The 27,447-nt window shown below is 35.5% G+C and overlaps 1 protein-coding gene across 3 annotated transcripts in view; it reads right to left on the reverse strand.

Moving 5' to 3' along the window:
* Positions 1-8,204: 8,204 nt before the first annotated feature.
* Positions 8,205-27,447, reverse strand: part of NLGN4X (neuroligin 4 X-linked) — a 159,686-nt gene continuing 140,443 nt past the window's right edge. For all 3 annotated transcript variants that reach the window (XM_005487531.4, XM_005487533.4, XM_074535978.1), the window contains 3 exons: positions 20,173-20,358; positions 17,454-18,243; positions 8,205-9,604 (listed from right to left, as the gene is read on the reverse strand). In XM_005487531.4, coding sequence (XP_005487588.1) covers positions 8,755-9,604; positions 17,454-18,243; positions 20,173-20,358 — 1,826 coding nt within the window. In that variant the 3' untranslated portion in view covers positions 8,205-8,754. The remainder of the gene's footprint in view (positions 9,605-17,453; positions 18,244-20,172; positions 20,359-27,447) is intronic.

The following is a 27,447-nucleotide window of genomic DNA, read 5'->3' on the forward strand; positions in this document are numbered from 1 at the left end:
TATATATATGTAATAAATAGATCTTCATATATAGATGGATGTAGAAATACATCCCAAATATCTAAATATGCAGACTTCTGGACTCAAATGTTAGCAGAAGTTCCTATAAATGTTATATATTTTCACATCAATCGTCATATTGCTTATTAAAACAATTGAGATGGTATATCTACCAAAAACCTTTCCCCAAATTATGTATCCTGCAAAATTATATTGTTATTATACTTAACATTTCAAGGTGGCAATGCAGAAACTGATCTGAGAACAACTGCTAAATTTCTAATCACTTAGAGTCAGAATTGCAGATTTGGACAATTGTAAAAAGCTGCATGCTCAAACACACAGTCTCTTTCAGGCAATCATTGAGATAACTGAAAAGTATTAATTTTCCCATTGTAAATTACTGTTTTTGAGGAAAGCAAGATTAAAGTAGGATTCTACAAGTTCAGAGTGCATAAACTCCACAACTCTCTCTATCCAAAAAATCATAAAACCAAATAATTCCCGGTGACAAACAAAGCTGAGATCAGATTTTGAATTCAAAATGGAGAATTATAGTTGCTTTAGTACAAATGCATATGTCGTTGCAATAGTAAAAAGTGTTTACCTATTCCTCCAGCATTACCTGTGCTCTTCAAATTATTTGTCATATGCCAGATTCACAAGAATTTTTGGAAATTGCTCAAGTGCTTCTATATCACAGTGATCTTACTAACAGGAATTATTTTCATTTCTGTTTTGTTGTTGGGGTTTTTTCTCACATGGTACGCATTGAATAGACTTCTCTGTTTCTGACTGGTCACCTATTAATTGCTGTGTGCCAAGGAAGTGTGTAAACCTGCTCTACAGAGGTCAGTGAAGTCACCACCACCCTGAGGGGTAATAATGTTTGTTTTCAATCTATGTTAGTCCCTAGTTACTCGGCAGCCTCCTAGAAGAAGAAACAGTTATTCACAAGAAAACCCTTCATTCCACGTAAGATCCGGATGGAGGGCAGGCAGCAGGAGCTGGAGGACAAAGTTCCTAGCAGAAACCTCATCTCAGCTGTCCAAATTTCCAACAACTTATGTCTTCATTTTTCTTTTGCTGTATGCTGCAGGTCTGAGAGCTTTTAGCAGCTGTTACATGTGTCCTTGGTACACCTTACCTCACATTCTAAAAACTCAGCAACAAAAGGTAAGCAACTTCAAACTCACTATTTATTGAAGCAGCAATTTACGGAGCTGTTGCAAATTGAATTCTACTTTCTACCTTTGTGCATGTACACATGATGATTTATTCTCATGCCTCTACCAGAAATCTCTGTTGTGTCTGATTTGGAGACATAGTGAAAGATCTGCAGTCAGATGAGAGGATTAACACAGTGCTGGGTATTGCTTCTTTCACACATACTGGAGCCTTAGTTCTGATAATTAAATTTTTATTTGATTAATTTTTAATCACATCCTTACTGATTTTCTGCTGTATTAATGGTGCAGAATTTACAGTCTGGAGAGCGGCATCGATATTTTTTAATGAACCCATTATAATGGGTGAAAAAGACTTTCAAGCCTCATGAATCAACTCAGCTGCTGATTGTTGCCCATCTCCAGCAACTCCCTCACAGACCACTGCTCCTTGAGTACCTCCATTGCTTTTTCCCCAGTCAACTGAAAAATGAGTAAGGTGCTTGGCTGGCCCTTCCCTGAGTACTGGGGTAAGTTAGCTGCACATCACTCTCCTAATTCTTTCTGATAGTCCTTCACCAAGAAGAGAAAAAAAAAAGGCAAATAATAAGTAAACCGTTCATATTTCTTCTTTCTCAGTTCCAGTTCCGGCTTAGAGGGACCTCTAACATATCAGTTTTTGGAGATTTTTGAGGGCTCAAGGGACAGTGGTTAGTGGAAGAGAGTATATTCCAGGGACATTTTCTCCATGGACTCCCACTTAGGAAAATGGAGGAAAAAGCAGATTTGAAACATAACCCCTCTGTTGGGCGTACATGCAGGGTGGTTATCCAGGCAGGACCTGCACCCTGTACCGTCATTCTTCCCTGGTTTTTGAGTTTGGCACTTTATCTTATATCATTCCCTGAGAAATGTGCACATTTCACTTTGCTGTGTTATCTACAATGGCAGCACCGTCTTCTGGTTAAAGTAGGGCATCTTGGGATCTAATTTTATATTTCACAATACCCAGATAAGCACTGTAGATTATGTTCTGCATATCTAATTCCATATGGTATTCCATTATGACACAAAATCTCTGTTCAAAATTCCATTATAGTCTAATTTTCTGCAATGATTTAATTTGACTAGTCCCTGTAAAAATGTATCCATTGAGATAATTTTCATTTTTTTCTGTTGTCCCTTCACACAGAAGAAATCCATCACATTACTTTAAGGCCATTTCATATCATGTAGTATCATATTTCTTCCTGTCAAATTCATTTAGAAACAATCTGCGTTTTACTCTTATTTATTTTAACACTCTTCCTGCAGTTTCTTTGCTGTTGCTGGTAGGCATTTTGAAAGCAGAAACCCCATTAAAGATACTTTTGCAATATCATCTTGATTTCCTGAAATCTTCAAATTCCAGTCTAGTTTCTGAAGTGAGATATCCATTGACCGAAGTGCACAAAGCACTCATGCAGCTCAACCTGCAAGTTGTTGCCTATAAAAAATAACCACCAGTGCAGGAAACGAGTGCATTTTCTCTGAATTCTACCTCAGGTCGTGCTCACCTTTGACATGGTGTAATGGAATTTTGATGCATGAAAATGTTGATTGTATTTATTTTTCCTTTGTATGTGAAAGAAGTCACCACCAAGTGGAAGGCAATATATCATGAATTCTTGTCGTACAAGGCTGACTGTGCCAGCCCCCTGTTAGCTTGCACTGATGGTGGAATCAGGAAACATAATAGCTTAGAAAGGTTTTTATGTTTTGGTGGAACAATGTAATTATGTGTATCTAAACAAGAATTATGAACAACATAGGGTTTGAGAAATCTTGCTGTGGAATAGAATGACATACTTACTTAATTTAACTTTGATTAAAGAACAAGGTAGAAAAGAAACAAACGCCAACAATGAATAATAACAATAATAAAAGCTGCAGGGTAACAGGAGAGCTGGCTGCAAGCTGGCACTTCCCACTAAGACATACACTGTGTCAAAGCAAAGCTGTTAGGCTGGCGCAAAATGCAGTCACAGAGATTGATGCATTTCAAGGATGACGAATATTGTCATGTAAATACCCCTTCAATAGAACTTAAACACTAAAAGCAGCAAGGAAAATGCCAGATGAAAATTCTCTCTCACAGTCATATAGCACAGAATGGAACAAGTCTGAAAACAAAGTTATGACAGAAAAAACCACACATGAAAACATATCTGCATCTCTCGGAAAGTATCTGATGTAAAAAGAGACAAAAGATATGACAAGACATGAAATGAGTGAGGGCTTTGAGTCAGGTACAGCAAAAAGCAAGATATCAGACACTAAAATCTTGAAAAAAATGGTCTCTATAAATGCATTATTTCAAAAATAAAACATATAAAGCTCTCTTCTGTTTTTGTGCCATCTTTGGCTCTTGGAGAGAAATACAACTGTGCTGTGTAGTCTAAGTCAAAGCCAATATATGTCAGTCCTTTGTCTAGCTTTTCCCTTATATTTAAACTTGGAGCCCATGAAATGGGACTACTGTGAATCACCCAGATAACCTAGAAGCCCTGATAAAAGGCACTAGAGGAAGAGAAAACAAAGAGGTCATCTATTTCATTCCTCGTTTATGTATGTGAATATTTCAGACAGTACTGTCTGAAAAGGTTTTGCTATTTTATGTAGAGAAGGGGTGGAAAATGAAGTTAGGAAAATGGAGATATTGCAAAAATATTTGCAAACTTTCCCCTGATAACAATGGAATGTACCTTATTTATTAGGTGTTTATTTTATATTTGAATTGTTGGGATATTACTGCATATTGGCTTTAATTACTAGTGTTTCTTAGGAGAGCTGCAGTTTACTTGATTTGTGACAAAACTCCTTCTCTGATTTGGACTTTGTGATTGGATTGTGTCTAAATCATCCCTGAGTGATCTGAATTTCATTACATCATTAAAAATGGGATGAAATCATTTGGGTAGGCTACAAAAGACTAAGAAAGCATAATTTCCTTAAAACATAACTTTTAGAAGACACAGTGAGGAGCTTAGTACCCACTGTGGTACACCAAACAAAATGGCTTGAATCAAATCTTCATCCAGAAGTAAAATATTTATTATGCTACAGCTCAAAAAAGATGTTTAGACATTTCCAAAACCCTTCTTTGTTTTTAATTTAATATCTTACTTTTCAGGCTAATTTGATGGGTTGAGAAGCATTTATAATATTATGATATTAAATTTACAATATCATAATTTCTAGTGGGATAAAAACCCAGTTTTCACCAGCTGTTAATGGCCTCTGGAGACATTCAAGCTGATGAGGTTTATGATTCCAAACAACTGTAGATGAAAATATGAGAAACAGTTGACAATAACTAAATAATACAAATGTAAAATCACAAATCTGAGACAAGCACGTAATTGTCATGGTATTATTTCATATTATTTTTATGTGATATTAAATACCATTAAATTGTAATACTCTTAGCAAAGCCAAAATAGGAACATACTAATCTTCATATTTATATTTCAGGCAAGAAAGGAATAAAATAACACAATATTAAGTTAGCATGAACAAAGTTCTGAAGATGTTCTCTTTTCAAAATGTGAAACTGATTAGCTGAAAATAAGCAAATTTATTGAGTTCACCCAGAAATTTAAGGGGAACAATTCACAGAAATGACGCAATTGTAACCCCTCTTTGTGTGTATGAATTATCTCAGAGCAAGATGTGGAAATTTGAAGTGTACCTGTAATTAAACATATTTGCTGAAAAACGCTAAATCTGCAGTTTACTTGCAAAAGCTTTATATACAAATTCAATATTCAAAATTCAAGCTACTTGATTAGGTCAGTATGTGCATGTTTCTATCTCAGAAGCTTGATTTTTCATATCAAAATTTTGATATGAATAATTAAGACTTTGATTTTTGCAAATACTTTTCACTAATATGCTCAAAATTCATCAAATATTATTGTTAGTACCTCTATTCAGCAGAATAGTTACAGAAAGAAAACAATACCCAGTTCAAAATACTAAAGTGTTTACATACCTTTCCAGTGAAAGGAAATCTGGTTGATAAACAGAAACTGATATCATAAAAGAACAAATTATTTACTTTCTCAGCCTTTGAAAGGAGAATGATATTAACATCCTTGCAATATATGTAAATACCTTAAATGCATATGTGTAACATATGTTGCTAGTTTTACATTTTTTTTTCCAGCAAAACTCATTTTGTATCTAAATTTAAAATATAAAAATGAAGTATATTGACTTGTGGAGCTTGACATATTAGATTTATCTGCATTATTAGATCCCTAACTTGGAAGATATTTTTTGCATTTTTCAGCTACTAAGCTATACACTAATATGGGGAAACTGCTTACCCAAGCTTTTCTTTCAGTGCCTCAGAAAATACTAACAAAACAATTAAACCAGTACTTCAATGGGAATTGCAGTGTATACAGGTAATAAATATATGGAGTTTATTTTTTTAAATCTTCATCGTCTGAGTTGCTTTCCTTTTACTGGCCGGCTTATAGAACTACAAAAGCCATGAAAACTCAATGCTAACTTAAAAGTGCAACCTCTGTTACTTTAATATTTTTATACTGAGTATCAAGGCATTGTTTACAGTAGATAATGAAATGGAGATGGGGCAGAAAACACACCTCTGAAAGACTTTCTACACAAAAGGATGAACACGTAGTTATTTGCACAAAGCATTAGAAAATACCGTGATATTTTATTATTAAAAATGCTGCTGAAAAGTTTATACATATGTGTCCAGCCATATATATCTTCTATCATTACTTAAGGCAAAAAAAACCAAAAAATTGCAAAACAATAACAGAAGAAACCATTGAACCCTGTGTGCCTCTTAAGGACAAGAATATAAGCCTGGGAAAGTACTTTTGTTTTTCTTTTACAGTTTCAAAGTATATTTTGATATCATTATTATAGAATTCTATGAAGACCCTATAAATCTGTTCCCTCTATAAATCATACATCAGTCCAGATGTATCAAATTATTAAATCAACTTGATTGTAATTACTTTTAAAAGCTAAAATCATTCACTTACAGGAACTTTTTTTACCCAAATGTCACAAGCCTGACACAGTACTGTACATATTGCTAGCAGAAGACAATTGGAAGTACTAAACAAATACTTTAATTCACATTACAAACATACCCAACTGATTATGATGCCAAGCATCATTACCTTTTTTTTTTTACTTTTTTTTTTTTTCTTTTTTTTTCAAACCTTTTTTTAAGAGTTATAAACTGCTGCATCTCAGCTGAGGCATTACATAGCTGGTGGAAATGGCCTGGTATAGAGTCAGCATTAATATATTATGTGATGGATCAGTGAAAAAAAACAAAACAATTTTCCATTTCCTACTAGTGGTACTTTGGGGTTGCTGCTTCATCACATTCCAACCTGAGCTCCCAGGTCAGATTTATAGCGCATTTACTGCAGATAAAAGATTATATCAGCCACATGTTGCATTTTTATCATGTCATTAACTTTGTATTTCTTTCCTTCAGAATTTGCTTTACTGCCTGCTACAACAAAGAGTTGTGCAGATGAATAGACCTCAGTGAATCACCTTGTCTTTGCTTTTTTTTTGTAGAGGTGACTATTTCAAGGTATTTTATTAGGAAAAAAAGGTGTAGAAAACAAGAAGAGATACAAGGCATCTTGTGTTAATCATTATGGGACATATGATATCAATGCAGTTTAGTTGTGAATTAAAATAGAAAATACATCTGGGATAGTCAGGTTCAAGTGCAGACCAATTTGTTCAAAGATCTTTGGTTACTATCTCTCAATGATGGAGTACCTTTCAAAGACAAAATATAAAGCAATCTTCATCTGCAAAAACTATATTCTGGGTTTTCACATTCAAATCAGTTGTTTGAATCAAACTGCAAAGTTACTTTGATAGCTCTGCTTGGCCCCTGTTTTTCTAATGAAGGAAAAGCAGAAGGGAACAACCAGCTAATAATTTGACTTTCCTGAGAGTGATGCTCTCTGGGATTTTCAGTTTTATTCAAATGCAGAACAGCTGAGGATTTCTCTGCTTCTCTCTCCATAACGCTCACTGACTGTGGGACTGAGTGCAATGAATCAGCAAATAAGAATTTTCTGACAGGTACACTCTCAAGCGTAAAACAAGATACTGGGCTGATAAGTTCTTTACACACTCATCACTCTGAACAGTTTGAAGTACAGCCAGCCAACCAACCCTGCATTTCCCAACTTTCAAATTGTGGTTTTATTTTGTTCAGCAATGCTGAGGAGGTGCTTTCTCAGCTGAGATTCTACTGCAACTGCTGGTGAGTTTAGAGCTAGTTTTCCTTGAAGAAGGCTGACCAAAACACAGGCTTTCATTGCTTTTGTCAGGGCACAAAACTCTTCTTAATGTATCACAATAACCAAGAGCTACAAACTGGACTCCAAATATATATTATTGGATGTTTCTTGGTTGAGTTCAACAAGCTTAAAATAGTAATTCTTTAATTCTTTTCTTTTGTATTTTTTCTCTTTGTTTTCCAATCCATTGCTGTGTTGGAATTTAACAAAGGCTAACACAAAATTAAATTATAGAAAAAATGTTTCAGAAAAGAACAACAATCTCCTATGAATACTTTAACATGCACTAGTGCAACCTGTAAGAGAAAATACGCAGGTCACACAGACAACTGTATCCTCTGCATGACACCATGGCCTCATATAAATGAAACATGTTAGAAAAAACTCATGGTTTTTGTTAACCACTAGTAATTAAGAAGAAATTCCTCCTTTGGTCTTGGAGGAAACAGAGGTCATATGACTAATGTATATACACATAGGTCACAATCGAATGCACAATCTTTCTAAAAGCTCTTTTCAAACTGAAAACATCAATAAAAGCTGCTTCTTTTTTGTTTGTTTTTAAACTCACAGCTATGTACATTTTTTACAAAGTTTCTTTAAATATAGTTCAGGCTGGCAAGTCATCTCTTTGCACAGAACTATACGTATTTTACTGCATAGTCAGTCCTCCTCCTTTTTTTTTTTCATTTTTGTTTTTAATAATAAAATTCTATTTTCCCCATCTGAATTACAGCTTCATATGCTGGGTAAAAGCCCATGGTGATGTCTTTGTTTTATCAACGGCCATGGTATGGCACATAAAGAATCTTTTTAATAATTTTATTTATTTTAAAAAAAACCAAAACAAAACACCTGTACAGTCACTGGCTCTGTCTTCCAGAAGACTCTGCTTTGCTTGTTACACTTACAACACCATTTTAAATTACTTCTTCTGGCCCCAACTTTCAATCAAAGTGGCTGAGATCTTAAAGCAGTATTGTAACAGCAATGTACACTTTTCACATTTCACAGGGTTTGTAGTTGATCTTTAACATCAGTGAGTTTCTGTGGGAAGGATCAGTAAGAAAATAATGACTGTCCTTCTCTTTTACTTATTTTTACTTTACATTTTGACAAGGTGTTCAATGGATGGTATATAACTTTTTCCTCTTCTTTTTTTTCTTTTTTTTTTTCTTTTTTCTTTCTTCCAAGTGGCTTGTGAGGGTAGATGGGGAAGGGCTGAGCTATACCCTAGTGGTCGAATGTCCATGGGGCAAATTTGTACTGTTTTGTCCTCCACTGAAAGTGTTGAAAGTATGCAAAGGCTGCATTCCTGTTAATGTATTTGGAATCATGGTTATGGTGTTGGGTGTCATTAGCGGGATGTCATCTGGGGACCTTCTCAAAGTGAGCGTGTAGTCAGGCGGACAGGTGAGTCTCAGTGTGTCATGGGCCTGCAGTGATTCACACTCGTGGTCATGTTCTAGCTGCTTCATCTGCAAGGACATGATCTCCTCATTTTGTATGTGTGCTATGTCATTGGTGGTGTTCCTCTGGGGGCTGGGGCGCCTGTGAGTCTCATGACGCCGCTTGTCCTTCTTGTAATATAACGCAGCAAAAGCTAAAATATTGAGGAACAGCAAGGAGGCCCCCACAGCAATGGTGACGCTCAGCTCTGTGGAGTAATCCCTCTTGTTTTCTATCAGAACTGTGGTATCCTCTGGAGCTGTTTTATGGGTGTCTTTTGAGTGTTTGGGATTGTTGGCAGGTGTCATTGCTGGGCGTTTGGTGGCTGGCCATAATTTCCCAGGAGAACGCCGGGTCACATACGGAAATGAGGTCATGTCAGGAGGGGGGACTTTAGTTGTGGTGGAAACATACTGAAATATTTCATTCAGGTTGTGAAGGTGTGGTACCAGCTCCAACCAGAAAGCAACTTTGGTTGCTCGATAGTGATCACGAACTCGGGGTTTCAGGCCAATGTGTAAATAAAGTTGGTCTTTAGGATTGTATTTGGACCAGGCTACTTCTTCAAAGCGGTTGGGTTTTGTGTGGATGAACTTTGTGTCCTGTGGAACAGGCTGGTTTGGATCTCTAAAAAAAAATTAAAACAGACAATATTACAGTCATTAACATTTCTACAAAAAACCTACAACAAACCAAAAGCAAACAAACACGAAACCCTCTCAATCTTAAAGTTAATAGTTTATCCAATATTTACAGTAACCTAAAAGCAGAAGATTAAAATATTCCCTAACTGAAGAACAGCTGTTAATAAGTAATCAAAAGAAAATTACTTACTGTACAGAGCATCTCAGATACTACAATAGTTTTTTGACATGAAAATGCAGAAATCATAGTGTTTCAGTTAGCAAAAGGTCATCTGAAGTGATTCAATACCATTCTCCAAGGAGTGCATCTTAGAGACATACCATCTTTGTGAAGTACCAACTACCTCTTTCCATAGTAAATGTGTAGGTTCAACCCTTCTCCAGGTTTGACACGAACTTTTTAATTTAAGGTACCACTTCTTCCACTGCTGTAGGTAGTAAAAATGGGCGTCTAAGCCCCATGGCAATATTGGAAGTCCCTCTGAACACACAGAATTATACTTGTGCACATATTACAAGGGAGAAAAACCTCTTCAAAACCTGAAGTAGCAGGGCTAATACATGTACCTGGGGACCACTTCTGCTTGGTTTTTTAAATTGAGCTATTAGTCCTCCTCCATTTAAATACTTGCTTGGGTGAAAAAACACCTTTGAACTACCTTTGTGTCGCAAATCTTTTCATCATTCCCACTAGCAGAGGACTATTTGAAGGTTCCATGTGATCATTGCTACAAAGTCAAAGGACAATGGGCCTTAACTGATATGAGACATATTTTAGCCGAGATAACCAGTTTTAAAGTACTTCAGTAGCAGTAAGATAAGTGTAGTTCACAAGTCAGAGATAATTACAAAATTGGTAAACTATTTTTTTTTTCTTACAGGTTCAGAATAAAGACAAACCAATGCCACAAAGAGCATTTAGATGTGGTTAATGTATACATATCCTTATTATTTTAAACTTAAATAAATAGCAAGAAAAAAATTGGAAGTTAAAATTACTTTTACAATACTAAGTTTAATAGTATGTTGCACATTAATTTCAAGCATCTTTTCTAGCAATGATAACTTTCTGTGGCTTTGTGTTATATTATACTGAGAGTAGATTATTTATTTCCTGTGCATTACTCAGAACTTTACATTCTCTTGTTACTTATTTATATGCATTCGCTTATTTCCTGTGAAAAGAATTCTAATATTTTCCCTTTCTTCCAATATACAGTTATGTATATTCTGGGAATACCAAATTATATCCTTACAGATTTTAAAGCACATTTTTCCTTTCTCCATTTCAAATGCCCATGAATCTAAGAGCCTAGTTTAGCATTCCTTTGCTGTACATAAAGAGCTATTTCTTAGTTCTTAAATATGACAAGTAATTTGACTTTAATAATCTTATGATTCCTGCATTCTTTTTTTACTGGAAAGAAGTTATCTTACTTTTTTTTTTTGATAAAAGAATAATTATTTTTCTATATATTTTGGTATTTTGGCTTACTTATGCTTGTGGTTATAGTGTTTGGGGTTTTTTGAGGTGGCTTAGTGTGCTGACTTTATTTTAGTATTGAAATATATCTCATCCTTCTCATTTCAATAACATTTAAAAAATACAAACTAGGGGTTCTAAAATGTTACCCTTCCTTCCTTCCTTCCTTCCTTCCTTCCTTCCTTCCTTCCTTCCTTCCTTGTTCAGAAAAAAAAGATAATTTATTGGTAATTGTTCATCCCAGTTCAAATAAAAAAAGGATTATTCCCTTCCAAGCAGTACAGGCACAGATGCATGCTGCTGCTTTGAGGGATTCTAACATGCATGGAAGAAGGAAATAAAGCTATTTATTTTGTTATTAAAGAACAGACTGAAAGATCTGGAAAATCTAAACACAAAGATATTGGCCCAATTCAATAGATCTACTTTGAAAATCTTTGGGGTTCATAATATAAATTCTAATGCAAATTAAGGATCAACAAGGTTATCTAAACGCGAAACATTTTTTTCTCAGATACTCAAAATACTGCAAGGGTTCTGGTACACAATCTTGTGTCCTCCCCCTTGCTGTTCTGATTCACATCCCAAAAGACTGGGAATGGTTCTAGAGAGAACTGATTCCTTAATTTAGCTCTTGTAAACAAGTTGCAGTTGATACACAGAATAGAAGATGAAGAAGCTGAGAACTCACTTTAAAAAGCAGCCAAGCTGGACATGTACTTTTAAAATTTTTAGTGGTCTTATAAAAATTATTATTATTATCCTCATAGCTCATGATTATTTTAGTAAATAACATTTTTTATAATTAGCATTCTCACTGTGGTCCCTTCCAACCATTCTGCATCCTGTGATTCCCTTTCCCTACAAAAAGCCTGAAAAACAAGTAAATATCAGCCTCCTTTTTCCTCTCTGCCATCCTCTACTTCCATCTGTCATTTTTAACTATATTTATTGGGAGCAGCCAATTATGCTGCCGCCTCCTCCAAACACAAGAGAGAAAATAACATTACATGAATCTGGGCTTGTATTTGCATATTTGTTTACATGGCTCTGTGTGGGCATGAAGTTGTCCCTTGAAACAAGAACCAGGAAAAAATCAACCATCCCTAAAGACAAGTAATTTCTTTGCTGAGGATATCAGAGCTCAGCCATTGACATCAAGTCTAGGGCTGATCACTTAAAAAATGAATAAAGTGATTTGAATAGTCTGTCTGAATTTGGAAAGTGGATATCTAAATTATGTTGGTTTTTTTTACAAGAAACAGGAATAGCAAAGTCCAGTCCTAAATAAGGGATCTAATAATGGCCTTGGATCTTGGTTTTATAGACTAATGATTATTTGCCAAAAATATTCAGTAGATATAAACAAGAGAACTTTTATTTTCCTTGGCCATCCTGCTATGTACGCTGCCGAAAATTCATGAAGTTACAACTTATAACTTGTTTTTTCCTGGGGTAGTTGGGCAGCTTATCCTACTATAAACCATTTTCCTGTTTTATTGGTTGGCATAAAACATAGATGTACAGACAATAATTTCTCCTATCAAATCATCTGTTCAACAAAATTCTTGATCTGTTACTTTAATTTCAAATTTTCCCTTGGCTTTTAAGACTCCCAATTCCTTTGTGTTTCTAGATGTTCTTGAGTCTCAAGTGTGTTATTTCATAACAAAGACTGCCAGAAAACCTTCCTTTAAAGGAATCCACTGCAATCATGATGATAACATGCAATCAACATTATAACAGTATAATCTGAACAATATATTTCCAGTGCTGAACTTTTTACAGTATTGGCTCTCATAGGGAGGAGATTTCTTGTTTCCCCATTTGTCAGTTGGTAGGGAGGCTTTTTCTTTTCTTCATCCGACTACTATAACAAGATTGATCATTATTGTTATTTATTTTGCTATTTCATTACTTATTTTTTCCACTTTTAGAATTCAAACATCTTATCCACCAAAAAATTTCTCCATCATGATATGCCTGATTTTTTTCCATATGACAGAAGACCATATCTTCTCTAAGGTATGTTTTTGTTTATGTGCAGAATAATCTCATTTCACCTGCCACGTTTTTCCTCCCATTTTAAGTCTGCACTAATTTTGCACAACTTAATATGTTTTTGTATATTGTCATTCAATTCCAACCTCATGGGCACGAGATGTAAAATCAAAACATCAACTTTTTTCTCAGGTGATATAAAGTAAATATTCCTGCAATGGATGTTGACTGAGGAGCAACACACACTCCTGTTCCTAAGGTAGATTAGTAGCTGACCTGGAGGATAAATGAAGGAATGTGGTATTTCATATCTGATTATATTTTCATGGGAAGGATAGTGAATTATGTTTTCTCATATCCCAAATTCCTTATAAGATGGTGAAACACCATTTGTGTTCTAATTACCTCTGCCACAGCATTGACTATCACTCAGGAACTATTACATTAATGTACTTGAAATGTTTTAAAGTTTTTGTTCTTTATCTTCACTAGAGAGCAAAATGTCTTCACAGTTACATCATCTTTGTCTCCAACACTCTGAAATGCCCCTAGATGTTTTATTTTCTTTCAGTAGTACTCTTTTCTCTCTATGATTTAAAAAAAAATGGAAGAGGGAGAAAAACAGGCCTTTCTTCATTCTTCTGTTGATTCTTTTCATGCTGTCACAATACTAATAATGCCACAGACATTCCTGGTTGAAGTGCTGTTATACAGACATGTTTTCCCTTACCTCCTCTCCTCAATTATCCCCAGTTCCCACTGTTGCCATGCTCCCTGTCAGCTAAGGACCAACAGCTAAGGACTCCTTATAAGAGGTAAGGAACACAAACCATAACTACACTGTGGTTTGACTAACACAGATTTGCCATTGGACATAGTTATTTCTTCAGATGAAAACATCAAAAAGAAATGCAAAAGCCTCATAAAAGAGTTGACTGAGAATTTATTTGAAACTACACTTTAATAACTGCAAGTTTAATCAGGTTTTCTATTAGAGAACCAAACTGCATACAAAATACAGATATTCCTAATAACTCGTGTTTGTGCTTCAGATTCAATGGTATCTAAATAATTCTGGAGTATTTACCTGAAATACAAAGAAAACAAGGATATATCCTCCAGACCTTTATCTTTCCCAATACCAACACAGAGCTGGATGATGGGGATAAAAAGTAGAGAACGAAAATTCTTGAAAACCAGGGCAATTTTTAGAAACCTAATAGATGTCTCTAATGAGAATATGGCTTTGTATCTACTGTGTGAAACTTCAAATCCCTCACAAGAGCATAGCTGGCTGAGTATCTATGAAGGACTGGCCCACAACCCCTCACATTGTTCACTCTTCCCCACTGATGTGTCTGCAAAGGTGGTAACATGGTCCTAACAAACAGAACTTGGCCTATGAAATTACCATTACAGTTAGGATGGCGCTACTGGCAGCAGACTGAAGCTGCAAGTGCACGTCATAATGAAGCTCTCACATATATTTCTGTGCATTGAGGAATTCAAAGCTGACATGCATTTTCATGTCATTTTTGTATCCCAAATGCAGTATCTCAAACTTACTCTTCAATAAATTGTTTTCCTATTTCTAGGGCATGTTGGAAACAGTTTTGAAAAGGCCAAATGAAAAACTCTAAATAATAATCACCATCATTAAAAAAAAAAGAAGTCATAGGTGAAGGATTAGCAAAATACAGCTTCCAGACATTCATTTGAAGCACAAGCTATTTGCCATTAAACACTTTAATTGTCACCTCCTGTTTGCTAGCTTCAGTAACCAACTTACAAGTTAAACACAATAAAAGTACTGTGCCCTCTGCTGTGTCTTTCACCTACTGATTTTACAAGATTGACCTGCCCTGCAAACCCAGCCTTGGCAGTAGGCCCATTAAACAGCGTGTGCTTTTTAGCAGTGGATGGCCTGTCATTAAAAGTCCATCTGAATGATGCACCACCTGAGCCCTAATTTTACAATATGTACCTGAATGCAGCCTCCGTGGGAGAGTCATAGAGATTGGAAAAGTCTCAAACACATTAAAAATAAATAAATATATCTGCAGTTCCACTGTTCAAAGCTTACCTACAGGGAAATGCGAAATAATAAAATCTTTCCCCTAAAAGAATTTTATGCGTTGCCATGGGTACAAATACAAAGCAAGACAAGTACTATCATAATAAGGATGGGAAATTATCAATTAAAAATAGGGTGGGGAAAAAAATCAAAGCAGAGCCCTCAGCAATGCAGTTCTGAACTTGAGAGTTGAAGGACCTGGGTGGGTACAAAGATTCCAGATTGCAAGTGAATGAGCAGAGTGGAGAACAGCTACCCCAGAGATCCCATTGCTCTAGGCTTGAGATGCTACAACCTTTGCCTTTCTGTTTGAGGAACCAGAGCTGCAGAACAAATGTAATCTTAAAATATTATCTGCCTCCAAGTATTCTCCTGTATGATGCAGAACGATTAATCATTGCTCAACCAAACAAAGAAAAGACCCCATCAAGGTAATATGCATTGTATTGCTTTTTTCCTTTCCTTTGAAAACTGAAATTTTACAGCTAGAGGCCATTTCTAATGATACATCTTTCAGACTGCCTGTAAGGGAGTGAGCCTGTAATAGGATATATACCCCATTCCTATCTCATCAGCTATGGGGAAGTTTCAGACATTACTAATGGCTCTCCCAAAGCACCTGTTTTTGCCTTTAGGTATAGTATGATGATGGCTTTATAACCAGAGAACTGGGTATAGCATGCTGAAATTAGTTTTCAAGCAGCAACAGCTGGAAAGTGCTTGAAATTATGAGTAATGGTGGCAGCTGGGACTGTGAGAAGCTCCTGTCAGCCTCAAAACTGCTTGAATACAATATTTATATTGTATTCAATATTTACAAAATACAATATTTATATTATATTCTTAATATACAGGGAATAGTAATAAAGTAATTGGAAAAAATAGCGAGACCATGGAAATCTTTCATAACCATAGTAACTCTAATGAGTATATTTGTAAGGATCAGAAGTCCTCTATGTATACATAGCACTTCATCTACCAAAATAAAGACAAACTGATGGTATCATCATCTCTGCGCATGTGGTACGGCCACCATGCAGCATTGTCTGTCCATAAACCAAGATTTCAACACAAACTTTGCCCATCCCAGTACTGAAACTTCTTGTTGCCAAATACTTCTACATATTACACAGTTGATTCATTTTTGTTGCTGAACTCCAGGGTTTCTGCATGCTTTTTTACCTGCTTATCTGATACGCAGTACAACAAAAGAATTTTTTTTCCTTGTGCACTGACCTGAATCATTTGATTGGTTTTTACTCAATTTATGCTTGAGGTTCTTGTTAGGACTGCAGAATCTCTCTCTCAACCACCATTTAGATTCATGGAAGGCTACAAGGGAGCTAAAGCCTCTGAGTGTTTCACAATAGGCATCTGAGTTTTTCTTATATAGCTGCACACTGTTCACTGCAGTGCAGTAAAGCTGCAGTTTCCAGAGCCCAATCCTGCCATTAAACATTCTGTGGAAAGATTTACAGCCCCTTTGTGCCACAAGTATCTTTGTTTTAATTCAGTACTGAAGACTCAAGGTTAAGAAAAAGAGCCCTTGCCGCTGAAGTAAAGCACTGCAATACTGTTAAAAGGAATGTTATAGGAAGAGAATTTATCAATATTCTTCACAGATTAAGCTGCTTTGAGTGTTATTTCCTCGGTGTTTACAACTCTATTTCATCAAAATATTGATGTCTTTATTTTGTTTTGTAAGCAGAATTAATTTAATTTTTTAACTTTCTCAAAGCAAAATTTATATCTGAGTCTCTTCTTCATTCCAGTCAAGTACTTATTATTGCCATTATAGCCCTCAGAGGGAAAAAAAAAAATTTCCAGTGTCTGCCTTTCTGTTTTAATTCCTCCCTGAATCCTCATCCCTGTGAAGGTCACTGAAAAACAAGAACTTCCTTTCTTTTGTAGCAGATAAGTGCTATCTGCCTGACAGTTCCTTCTTCAAGTAGCAGACATGTTGCCTCTGATTTTTCAGTATCTTAGTGAACCACCTTTTCTCTGAGACATTCTTTTTGTCTTAGTAATTGTCCTATTTTTTGAACCAAAAATACAGTGTGTTATTATTCTCATTGAGCTACTGAAAGAAAATACTTTGAGGGAACACACTAATTAAAAATCTATTAAATATGAATAAGCCTCATTTACCTCCTGCCTTAGCACAAATATTTCTATACAACTACTTCAAAATCAGATTTTGAGGCCACTGGAATGGGATACTGACTATTTTAGAAGTATGCTATCAACAAAATGAATGCTAGGGGTCACACTTACCCAGTTTTGGCAAAGTTAGTCCAGTATGTCATAACCACTGCACTAAGCATGACATCATTCTTGGAAAAGTTGCAGTTGAACAGTTCTGTGGGACCAATCATAGGAATCCCAAACACATAAGGGACTTCATCACCATGAGCTGAATCAGCCCAGCTGGGTTTCATTTCACTTTGGCAATGGTGATAAAATGCATAGAAATATGTTGGAGATCCATACTGGGCATGCAGGTCAGCCGTGGCAACAGCTGGAGCAACCCATTGGTGGTCTGTAAAAAGAGCAACCAGGGTCTTCCGTCTTGTTTCGGGATTTTCTTTGTCTGCCCAGTCAGTGTACATGAATTTAATGGTCTCTCGCAGTGTGTCCTTCCCTTCTGGATAGCCATAGAGATTGTCCACAAAATTGGAGACAGAAAAGTCAAAATCATTGGGAGAAACACCATCTTCATTGTCTACAATGCCATCCACAAATTTCAAACCTTCCCCTTGATTCACACCCAGCATTATATCATAGTTAAGGAATTCCCCTTGCTCCATTAGAATCTGAGGGTCATCTGGAATCACGTCTCCATCTATCACAGGCCCAAAGGCAATGTGGTACGTGGCTGGAGTGATAGTCTGTTGAATGAGTTCTTTGTAATTCTTATTCCGCAGACATTCAACCAAATCAGTGGTATCCAGCATGTCGCAGCCCACTTTATCTGCCAATATCCGAGTGTACTTGGCAGGCTGATAGTTCACTGCCCAGCTGGACAGGGCTGTTCCACTCTGTATGATTGCCTTTTGGAACAAACCTGCAGGTGCAAATCATTTAAATACAGATCCAATTAGATATTAAAAAAAAATAAATATATATATATATATATTAAAAAATGTAAAGTATTTCTTACTAAGGAAACAAAGTTTTGATTATAGAATCCCTAAAGGATGCATACAATGAAATTTTGAATAAATTTCCATAGATCCTACTCACTGGTCCCTTTTTATGCTATGTAGAATAGGCTACTAATTAAAATCTGCCATGCTCTTGATTACACACAAAAAAAGCACGAAGGTTTCAGGTTACTGTTTCAAGAACAAAGCTCATTCCTGTACTGCAGTTTTCTTGTATCTGATGGAAGTCCTCTGGCTTTACTACATTGGGAGTCCTGTGAAAATTTCTTTAAAGGACTGGCAGCTAAAGGCAATCAAATGCTCTTTGCCATGTAAATGACACTCATAAATGCGCCTTTCAGTAGTTTAAAGGTCAAATGAAAATTACACATTCTCATTTCCTTCACAAAAGCCATGCATCATACTAACTTGAAAAAATCTACTCTATTAAAAGCAATTTCATATGTTTGAATCTTCTATTCTGAATTTTTTAATTGACCATTTAATTTTTAAATTATTATTGTGTGTATGTTAGCATTGCTTATATGTTGAATTGTGTGTGTCTGTGTGTGTGTATGTGCGTGCGTGTGTAACCCTGCTTATATGTTGAATTAAAATTGTAACATTTAAATTGTTTTGCCAAGGAGCAAGATGATATTCAATTGTTTTTTCTGGTTGTTTTACTAATATACAAACTGGAGTATGAAGAAAAGAAAGATGGAAACCAGTCTGAAGAGTTTCTTTGCTTAAAGCAGTGAAAGGCAAGGGGAGCATACTGGTGAATCTGCCCCACCTGTGGGTTTTTTTTCTGGTAAAACCACTAAAATGGCCCATTTTATATTTAAACTGAAATACTTGGGTGTCTTCTGCACATGGTTCCTACCATCATGTTCTCAAAATGCAAAAGACAGAAAAGTTAGAAAAGCATGTGGGGTTTTTGCTGATATACTTTTGAGGATGATATCTGAATGCACACAATAAAAAATTTCAATTATTTAATCAGTTAAGTCTTTCATGGTTCCATCTACTTGATTTTGGCATGGCTTGCTGAACAGTTATTCTCTGGAATTTTATTTGTATGAATAGAATGAATTGTGAAGCATAATCATGTATTTCAAAACTAGGTGTGTTTTCCAGCCTCCCTGCTATAACTTCTGGCTATGGCTTATCTGTTACAAATTTCTGTATGTTTTATTGTGACAGAAATGACATGGATTAATAAATAAAATAGATATTTTGGTGTTGTCTTTTATCCACTCTTTGTAGATTTGATCTTATCACCAGGAATATTTATAGTTCAGTACTGGTGCTGTACATTCTTGGAGTTTAGGTTTGGGTTTTTTGGAGGGTGAGGTGCTGAGGGTGGAAATCCCACAGCTTCCTTACCAAAACCTGAAGAACACTGTGTGGGATCACATAGTACTTGTGGGGAGTTAAACACAGTTTTTAATAAGGCTTTGTTATATTTTTACTACATAAGGAAAGCATCTACATACATGCTGGAAGTGCAGCCAAGAGTGTACAAAAAATCAAAAAGGTCATTGCTCTTTTCCATTTTAATTAGGGTAAATTCTTTGACAGAAGAGCCAGTGGAAGCTGTTAATAAAGCTAGAAAAAGTATATTGCCCATGGCATTTGTTGCATGAGGTTAATGCTGTGATAGCATTTAGTTTTCTTATAAACATATTTATGTTGACTAATACAAATCCAGAATTCTATCTATTAGGTATTTTACAAAAATTATCTACCTCATGTAATTCTAATTCAGCCTACCTTGTTTGGCACTTTCACTACATTTTAACATAAAAAAAAAAAAAGAAAAAAAAGTACTTTGCCAGGGGGATTGTTACCTTCTGAATAGTGGGAAAGTGTCAGGAGACTGACACAGGAAGCTCCTGCCCCAGATCCAAAAATAGTAACTCTCTTCGGGTCTCCTCCAAAAGATCCAATATTTTCTTCAATCCAACGTAAAGCTTGGATTTGGTCAAGCAATCCATAATTGCCTTTTGCAGCTTGGTCCCCAGTACTTAAAAAACCTATAAGGCAAAACCCCATAATTTTAGTTCACCAGATACAGAGTTAGCTACAGGGTATCTACATATTCACAACACATCTTCCCATCTTTTCATCTTCTGTGCTTTTTTTCTTCTTCTTCTTTTTAAAGGTCACAGTCCTAGTTAAATGTCTCCTGAGCAAGCAGAGAAATTCTGTGTGCTGTTTTGCTTGATTTTTTTTTCCCCTACTTCAGAGATCCCATTTATGAGGAATCACTATTTTCTTATTGAAATGTTTCTATAACAATGCAACAATACAGAAAGACAATTTAAATATTTTATAACTAGATGTGAGTCGGGTGCAAAATCTTAGGAAATTGTTTTTGGGCAAAGATGTGAAATAGCCGGTCTATGACTGAGAACAAAACTCTCTAACACATTGTTTTAAATACTTCTTACCAAAATTGTCCTAAACTACATAGCTCTTTAAATTTCTGTACTTGTGATATGGATAAATGTACTCTGAAAGAGAAAAAAGAAGGCTGAAGTAAATAGAAAAAAAGAACATGAAAAAGCCTAGGAGAAAAAAAATTACATTTCAGTTTCACAGAGGATATTTATTAGGAAGAAAGCAAGTAAATCCATGACAACATAGCCTTTGGTGGGTAGACTTTATCTGAACAAATCAGGTCTTGTCTTTCTCTTTGGAAATTGCAGGAAAACTCGTGCTGCTGTTTTTTGTTCCTGTGCTGTGGTTATCAGATTCTAGAAAAAAAACATGGCATGTTTGCTGCTTGTCTTGCAACTGTGAAAAAAATGACCATAAGATTAGGATTGAGATTAATTTTGGTTTTTTGAAACCAGCTAAGGTGAAACATTGCAGTTATCCCTGCTGCTTATCATTCACAGTTAAGACCTGTGCTATGTCCAAATTACCACATTGAGTTGTGTACTCACAGTCCTCTCTTTAACTCCCCTTTCTGTTAGACAACTTTTCCTGTTAGACAACTGCAAAGTCAGAAGTCTATTAGAAATACCTTACAGCATATGGAAGTTTTCAGATGGACATTACTGATTTAGGCACCAGTGACAGCTGTCAAAGACAAAACAAGGAAATCACTTGGCAAGTTTTTTCCAGCTAATTATCAGTTGAGAAATATTTGCTAGAAGGGGGACCCAGGACATAGAAGATTTATGATCTGGTGCAGTTGGAAATGAAAGACTCTGTTATCATAAACCATGTGAGCCTCCATGCTCCTGACTGGAAGGTGAGTCCTAGGTCCCTAGGGGAAAAAATACTTTGCAGTACATTTCCCAGGCTTTGGTAAAGGGGAACAGATCTCTTTGCATTGGCTGTAATAATTTTTTTGTTTATAGGAAAAATGAAAATACACATGAAGGAAGGTGTTCACATAATGGAGGAAGCAGAATTCAAATCACATCCATATTGCTAGGTAACATGATAAAGCTTTTTCATTTAAAAAGCCTCTACTAATAGAAAGCACAGTCGTAAGAATGGCAGTAACCTTTTTTCTCTTCTGTGAAAATGGAGAAAAAATAAACACTCTTAATCCATAATTGTCTCAATTTATTTTTTTAACAGATGTGTTTTTCTTTTTTTTTCACATGCCTTTATTATCTTTATAGGCCTGTCAAAGAAAGAATAATCCACTTGCTGCCTTTGTTGCTGTAGCTCACTGCAATATTCTATAATACTCTATAATTAAGGCTTTATTCAATCAGAACTATGACATCCATTGGATAAAGGAAGTGTTGTAACCTTTAAAGCAGGATGGTAATTAATATTCAGAGCCTAAACCAGTTTTAGTTCTACTAGCAGCATCAAACTAAAGCTGTTTGAACTTCTTAATTTTGAATTCTTACCAAATGTTCTAAAAGGTGAACTTGGTAAAGCTGCAGTCAATGAATATCTAATGTTCAAAAGATGAAGTATTTTTTTTTTCTATTTCCACAGTTGTCTGCTGATTCTCATTAATTGCAAGAACAAATTTTCTTAATTTAAAAACTAATCACCATGGCAAAGAGTCAGCTTCACATTACACAAACTGAATTCATAAATCTGTCTTTTCTTGCCAAGGATATATTTTCTTTCGTGCTCTGAGTACCAGATCAAAATATTTTTTCGAAGCTATTTGAAGAAATTCAGGCAAATAGTAACTATTTGTCCAGATATACACAACACTAAGGGTTTTTTGGCATTTTTTCTATATTGCTTCAGTGAAGAGAAAAAAAAAATGCTTCTTTAAACTGAAGTTCCTGAAATAACTGTTATTTTTCTCTGACTCTGTGAAGGAAAGCATTCAAGTAAAATTCTTTCGTTTTAGACTACTAGATAGAAATCGTCAAGGAGAAAAAGATTGCAAATGGAAATTGCCAGGAATTTTCCTTTTCTAAAACCTTTAAAAATGCTACTCAAAAGCCAAATGCTGTCACTTGCACTGTTTTGATAACACAGTGAATACTTACATACTTACTACACTTAGATCACACTTAGACAAAAAGAAATCCCTAGCTTTATCTTTATGGTTGGTTTCCCCATATGCTACAAAAATCTTACTGTGATACCAAGCCCCAACATACTAGAGGTGATATTTCCCCATTACTACTAAAATGTTATGCAGAGACCCACTGGGACAAGTAGAAGAAAAAATATCCATAAAATCCACCCAAAGAGTTTAATTTTGCTCAGCTGCAGCCTTGTCTAGTGGTTGGAGGCCATGCCTACACATCCCCAGTATGGCTGGCAGACCTTCAAGAGTCAGCCTAAAGAAATGGGTGGACTGCCTCTCCACTGTACATAGTTCATGTCCTTTATTTTACCATGACCAAGCTATTGCCTGGTCCATGGGCTGAATGAATGACTTCTTATGGACATAAGGGGCAGGACATCTTCCAGCTGAAGCTCACCTGGAAGAGCCCAAGCTGTAGGAAACTCTCTGCAACGTGAAACAAAGTGCAAGGAGTGGTGACAGTACTGAGGTTTTCTGTGGAAATACACTCTTGATCTGAATTAAAACAATAATGTAACCATGGTCAGGATAAAAATCATATTTTCCCAATCACAGCACTTCAATTTAACATACATAGATTTAGGAAGAAAAAAAGGCAATGGAGAAAACCCCCACACCATTATGTTAAAGATTGCAAATTGTTATCTGAGAACTATGATTTCACCCTTAGAGATAAATAAAATGACCAAGATAACCGCAATCTGGCAGTAATTTTCATTTTCAAATTTATATGACCTACTTTGTCATTTCTTTAAAATTATTTAAAAAAATAAATTACACAACTTCCCTTTGACATTTTGCACATGGCAATATCCAATACTACATCACTGCAGGAAAAGTCCATTCTTTATCTTCATATTTTGGCCCCATGGGCCTAATACATACAAAATCAATTTCATAGCTGTCTGAAAGCCTGAATTTCAACTGTGAATATTACTCTGCTGGTTTGTGCCTTTTCCCCTCTCTCTCCCTCCTTTCCAAGCCCCAAGTTGGGGGACTCTTTCCCAGTGGAATGAGGTTGCCTTGGTGAAATCTGGTATTATATTACTGGCTCAAAATAGCATCAAAACTTACAAATACATTTTGCTACTGGTAAACTTCACTGACTCTCAGATTTAAATAAAATCAGAAATTCAATCAATTGTATTTGATTTCTTTTCTATTTAAGAAGGGAAAATATAATGAAAAATTAAACTTGATTCTATCATTAATTTTACTAGGTACTACAATCAATTCTGAAAGTATATCTTGAAATGAAACATACTTTTCTTTGTAAATGAAGTACTTTTGCTTCAACTTCTGCCCTTCACAGGTTCTCTTAAAAACAAAATGTTTCATTTCTGAGGAACAGCCCTCAGACAAAAAAAAATTCCGAACTTAGTAAGAAACATTAAACAGCCAAGATGTCACAACAAGAAATTAATCACTGGGAAATCTGAAAAAAATCAAAAAGTTAGTGCATTTTGATCTATTTAAGTCCTCTTTTTTAAGCCTCTGCTGCATTTTCTGAATTTAAATTTATTTTGTCTTCATGCCTTTTCATGACTGCTGTCCAATAGGCTGCTGCAATTTGTTTGTAAGGTGACATACAAAGATTGATTTGTACAGCAACTGATCAGAACTATGACATAAGCAATATAAATAACATAATGGAGACTGTGCTTCAGAATACAATCATGTCTTTTTTGTTTACATTTGTGAAATACCAGGGTAGGGCCTTTTCAAAGGAAAGAGCAAATGGCAAGCATACAGCAGAGCCTTCATATTTTCTAATAGATTTTGTCTGTACCTATCATATTTACCACTGGACCAGTTCAAATGCCAAGTAAAATTCACTGGGGATTATTGAGAACATAGAGACTACAGCTTGTTCAGGAAGACCCTGAAATATAAATAGTTGGAGAATAGAGAAGCATTAGAGGGAATTGTCATATAAATTTGTCCTACACTTGCCCTTCCCTTACCATTCCCAAACATCCCCAATAGTGTTAGGAGGGAGGATGTTTGGCTGGATGATATCATGGTTGGAATCAATATAACTATATATTTTTTGGGGTTTTTGACTCTGTTCATTAACAGTATGATGTCAACATTACTGAAAAGCTGGTGGGATGCAAGATAGAGAGATGGTGTCCTTGGCACAGGTTTAGCAGAAAAAAACCCAAACTCCTGCAGCATGACTGGCATATGCAAAGCTGAGTAAGCATCACAGTTGCACCTGAAATTTTTACCTAGAGCCAAAAAAGAAATGAGTGGACTGTCGACTGGCTATGTATGGGTCTGTGCAGAAATAATGTTACACAGAGACCTCTTCATCCTGAAAACAAAACAACAGTGCCTTTCCTCCAGCTTCAAATTGGTTTGAAACTTGCAGGTTCTCTGCGAAATCAAATGTTTTAATACTTAGAAACTTAAGAAGTAGGATAGTGTGTGATTCTGAGGCAGTGGTCATAAAAGGGAATTTCTGCATGCCATGGCTATTTACCATATCCAGCTGCAAATAACACTCATTTAAATTTTAACTCAGATTATGGTAAATTATGAGAAACAAGCAGTGAAGATAACTCAGTTTACAGTTTTTATATGAGGGTATAGATTATGCTAAAGTACAGGGGTGATTTTAATTCAATTTTCTAGCTTGGGCTTAAGAAAACAGTCTCTTCTGATTCTGCCTTGATGGATTCCTTTCAATTACTTCTATTGGGAAGGTAAAGCATAAATCTGTTTGTTTAGAAAGATAATCTCATTACTACATGCAGTACAAAAGAATAGGTCAGTGATGGTGAGGTGAGACTATTATTTGTTCCTATATTGATTCAGTACTGAAACCTAAAATCTGCTTTTTTACAATTCAGGAAAACTCTGAAATATATAAAAGTCTTTTGAAAATGTTCTGGATAATAAATGTGCATAAGAACACTTAGTACTAAAAGAATAAGAAAAGACAACAGGATACATTTTAGCAAGATTTAAAACCTACTTTTATGCATATTTCTAAACTGTGAAAAGCTTCTTAACATAAATTTATTGGAACACCAGGGAGATCAACAGTTTCCTTCAGTCAAGCCATTATGATATTCTACAATGAAATTTTTTTAAGGAATCTAATTGAAATTAGTACATTAAACTTAAACTGCTCTTAAATTTGCCTTGTTCATTGTACTCTGAATCATGCTCTGAAGCTATTGTGCAACGAGGTTAGGCCAATGAATATTATCTAAAATATTAGAAATTTAAGATATTCACATTATTCAATTCTATTGTTATTATTCATGATGAGAAGCACATAACTCTATAGGAAGTGTCACTGAAGATTTTGCCAATCATTAAGAATGTAGATTTTTTAAAAAAATATGGTAAATGATGATGACAGCATCAAACATTTCAGAGCACATTCAGCGATCTACTGTCTTCTTATCTACCATTTAACTGAATATTCACAAGTTAACCTGCCATTGCATAATATACAATCAATAAAACAGCAGGTTCAGTATTACTGTTAAATACATTGTTAACAGCTTGATTAGCAGCAAATTAGCAGCTCTGGGAATGTTATTGCCAAAAAAAAAAAAAACCAAAAAGTGTGTGTGTGTGTGTGTTAAAGGAGAAAATAATAAATATCTGGTGCCATCAGCCTACGACTTGAAAATATTTTATAATCACTGATCTAGACAGTCAAATCCAAAGGCATTGAAAAAGAAATATATGCCATGACTACCTATGAAGCACTAATGAAGTTACACACTTTCTTCTCAGATGAGGAAATACAAAAAACAAGCACAAGAAAAATTGTAGATTAAGACAAAGCACAATAAGTGAAAGGAACAGGAAAAGAATAACTAAAGGAAAGGACAATATCTGACACCTCCCAAAAGCAGAGTGAAGCCTTGCCAGTCCCTGAACAACAGCTCCTTGGAAGTCAGACCCACCCCACTTCTTCCTCTGGCATTGTGTCCTCTGTGTGATGATACACCGTGGGACATCTGCTTGGTCAATGTGGGTCCACTGTCCTGCTCCTTGCTCACCCTCCCAAGCTCTTGCCAGCCTCCAACTTATTGTCAGCATGGGAAAAATAAAAAACCTTGGAACTGTGTAAGCACAGTTCAGCAACAACCACAATATCAGTTATCAGCACTACATTAGTAAGAGACACAAACCACAGCATCATATGGGCTGCTCTGAAGAAACTTAATTCAATCCTTAATTCCCACTTTAAGAACCTTAATTCCCACCTGTCCCAGTACAGTATTCTACATCTACAGCACAATCTCCACTTCTAAAGTGATGCCATTTGGGCTTTGCCTTTTTTTTACATGTTCTTTGTATTATTCCACATATATTTATAACTCTGACATCTATGGTATTAGTAGCTACTTTTCCATGGCCTTTCCTTAAGCAGAAAGACAAAACAAATTCCAGAGCTCCAATTGTCTTTGTATGTTATTTTTCATGTCATTGGGGATGTAATTTGATTTTAAAAGTTGTAAAACATGGGAGTTAAAGTTATTCTTTAAAATAAGATGAAAGAACCAACATTTAAATTTTAGACATTTAAATGAGTCACTTGTTGATAGCTGAGTTTGTGGTACTATAGCTACCA

Source organism: Zonotrichia albicollis, chromosome 2 (assembly GCF_047830755.1).
Source record: "Zonotrichia albicollis isolate bZonAlb1 chromosome 2, bZonAlb1.hap1, whole genome shotgun sequence".
NCBI classification, from domain to species: Eukaryota; Metazoa; Chordata; class Aves; order Passeriformes; family Passerellidae; genus Zonotrichia; species Zonotrichia albicollis.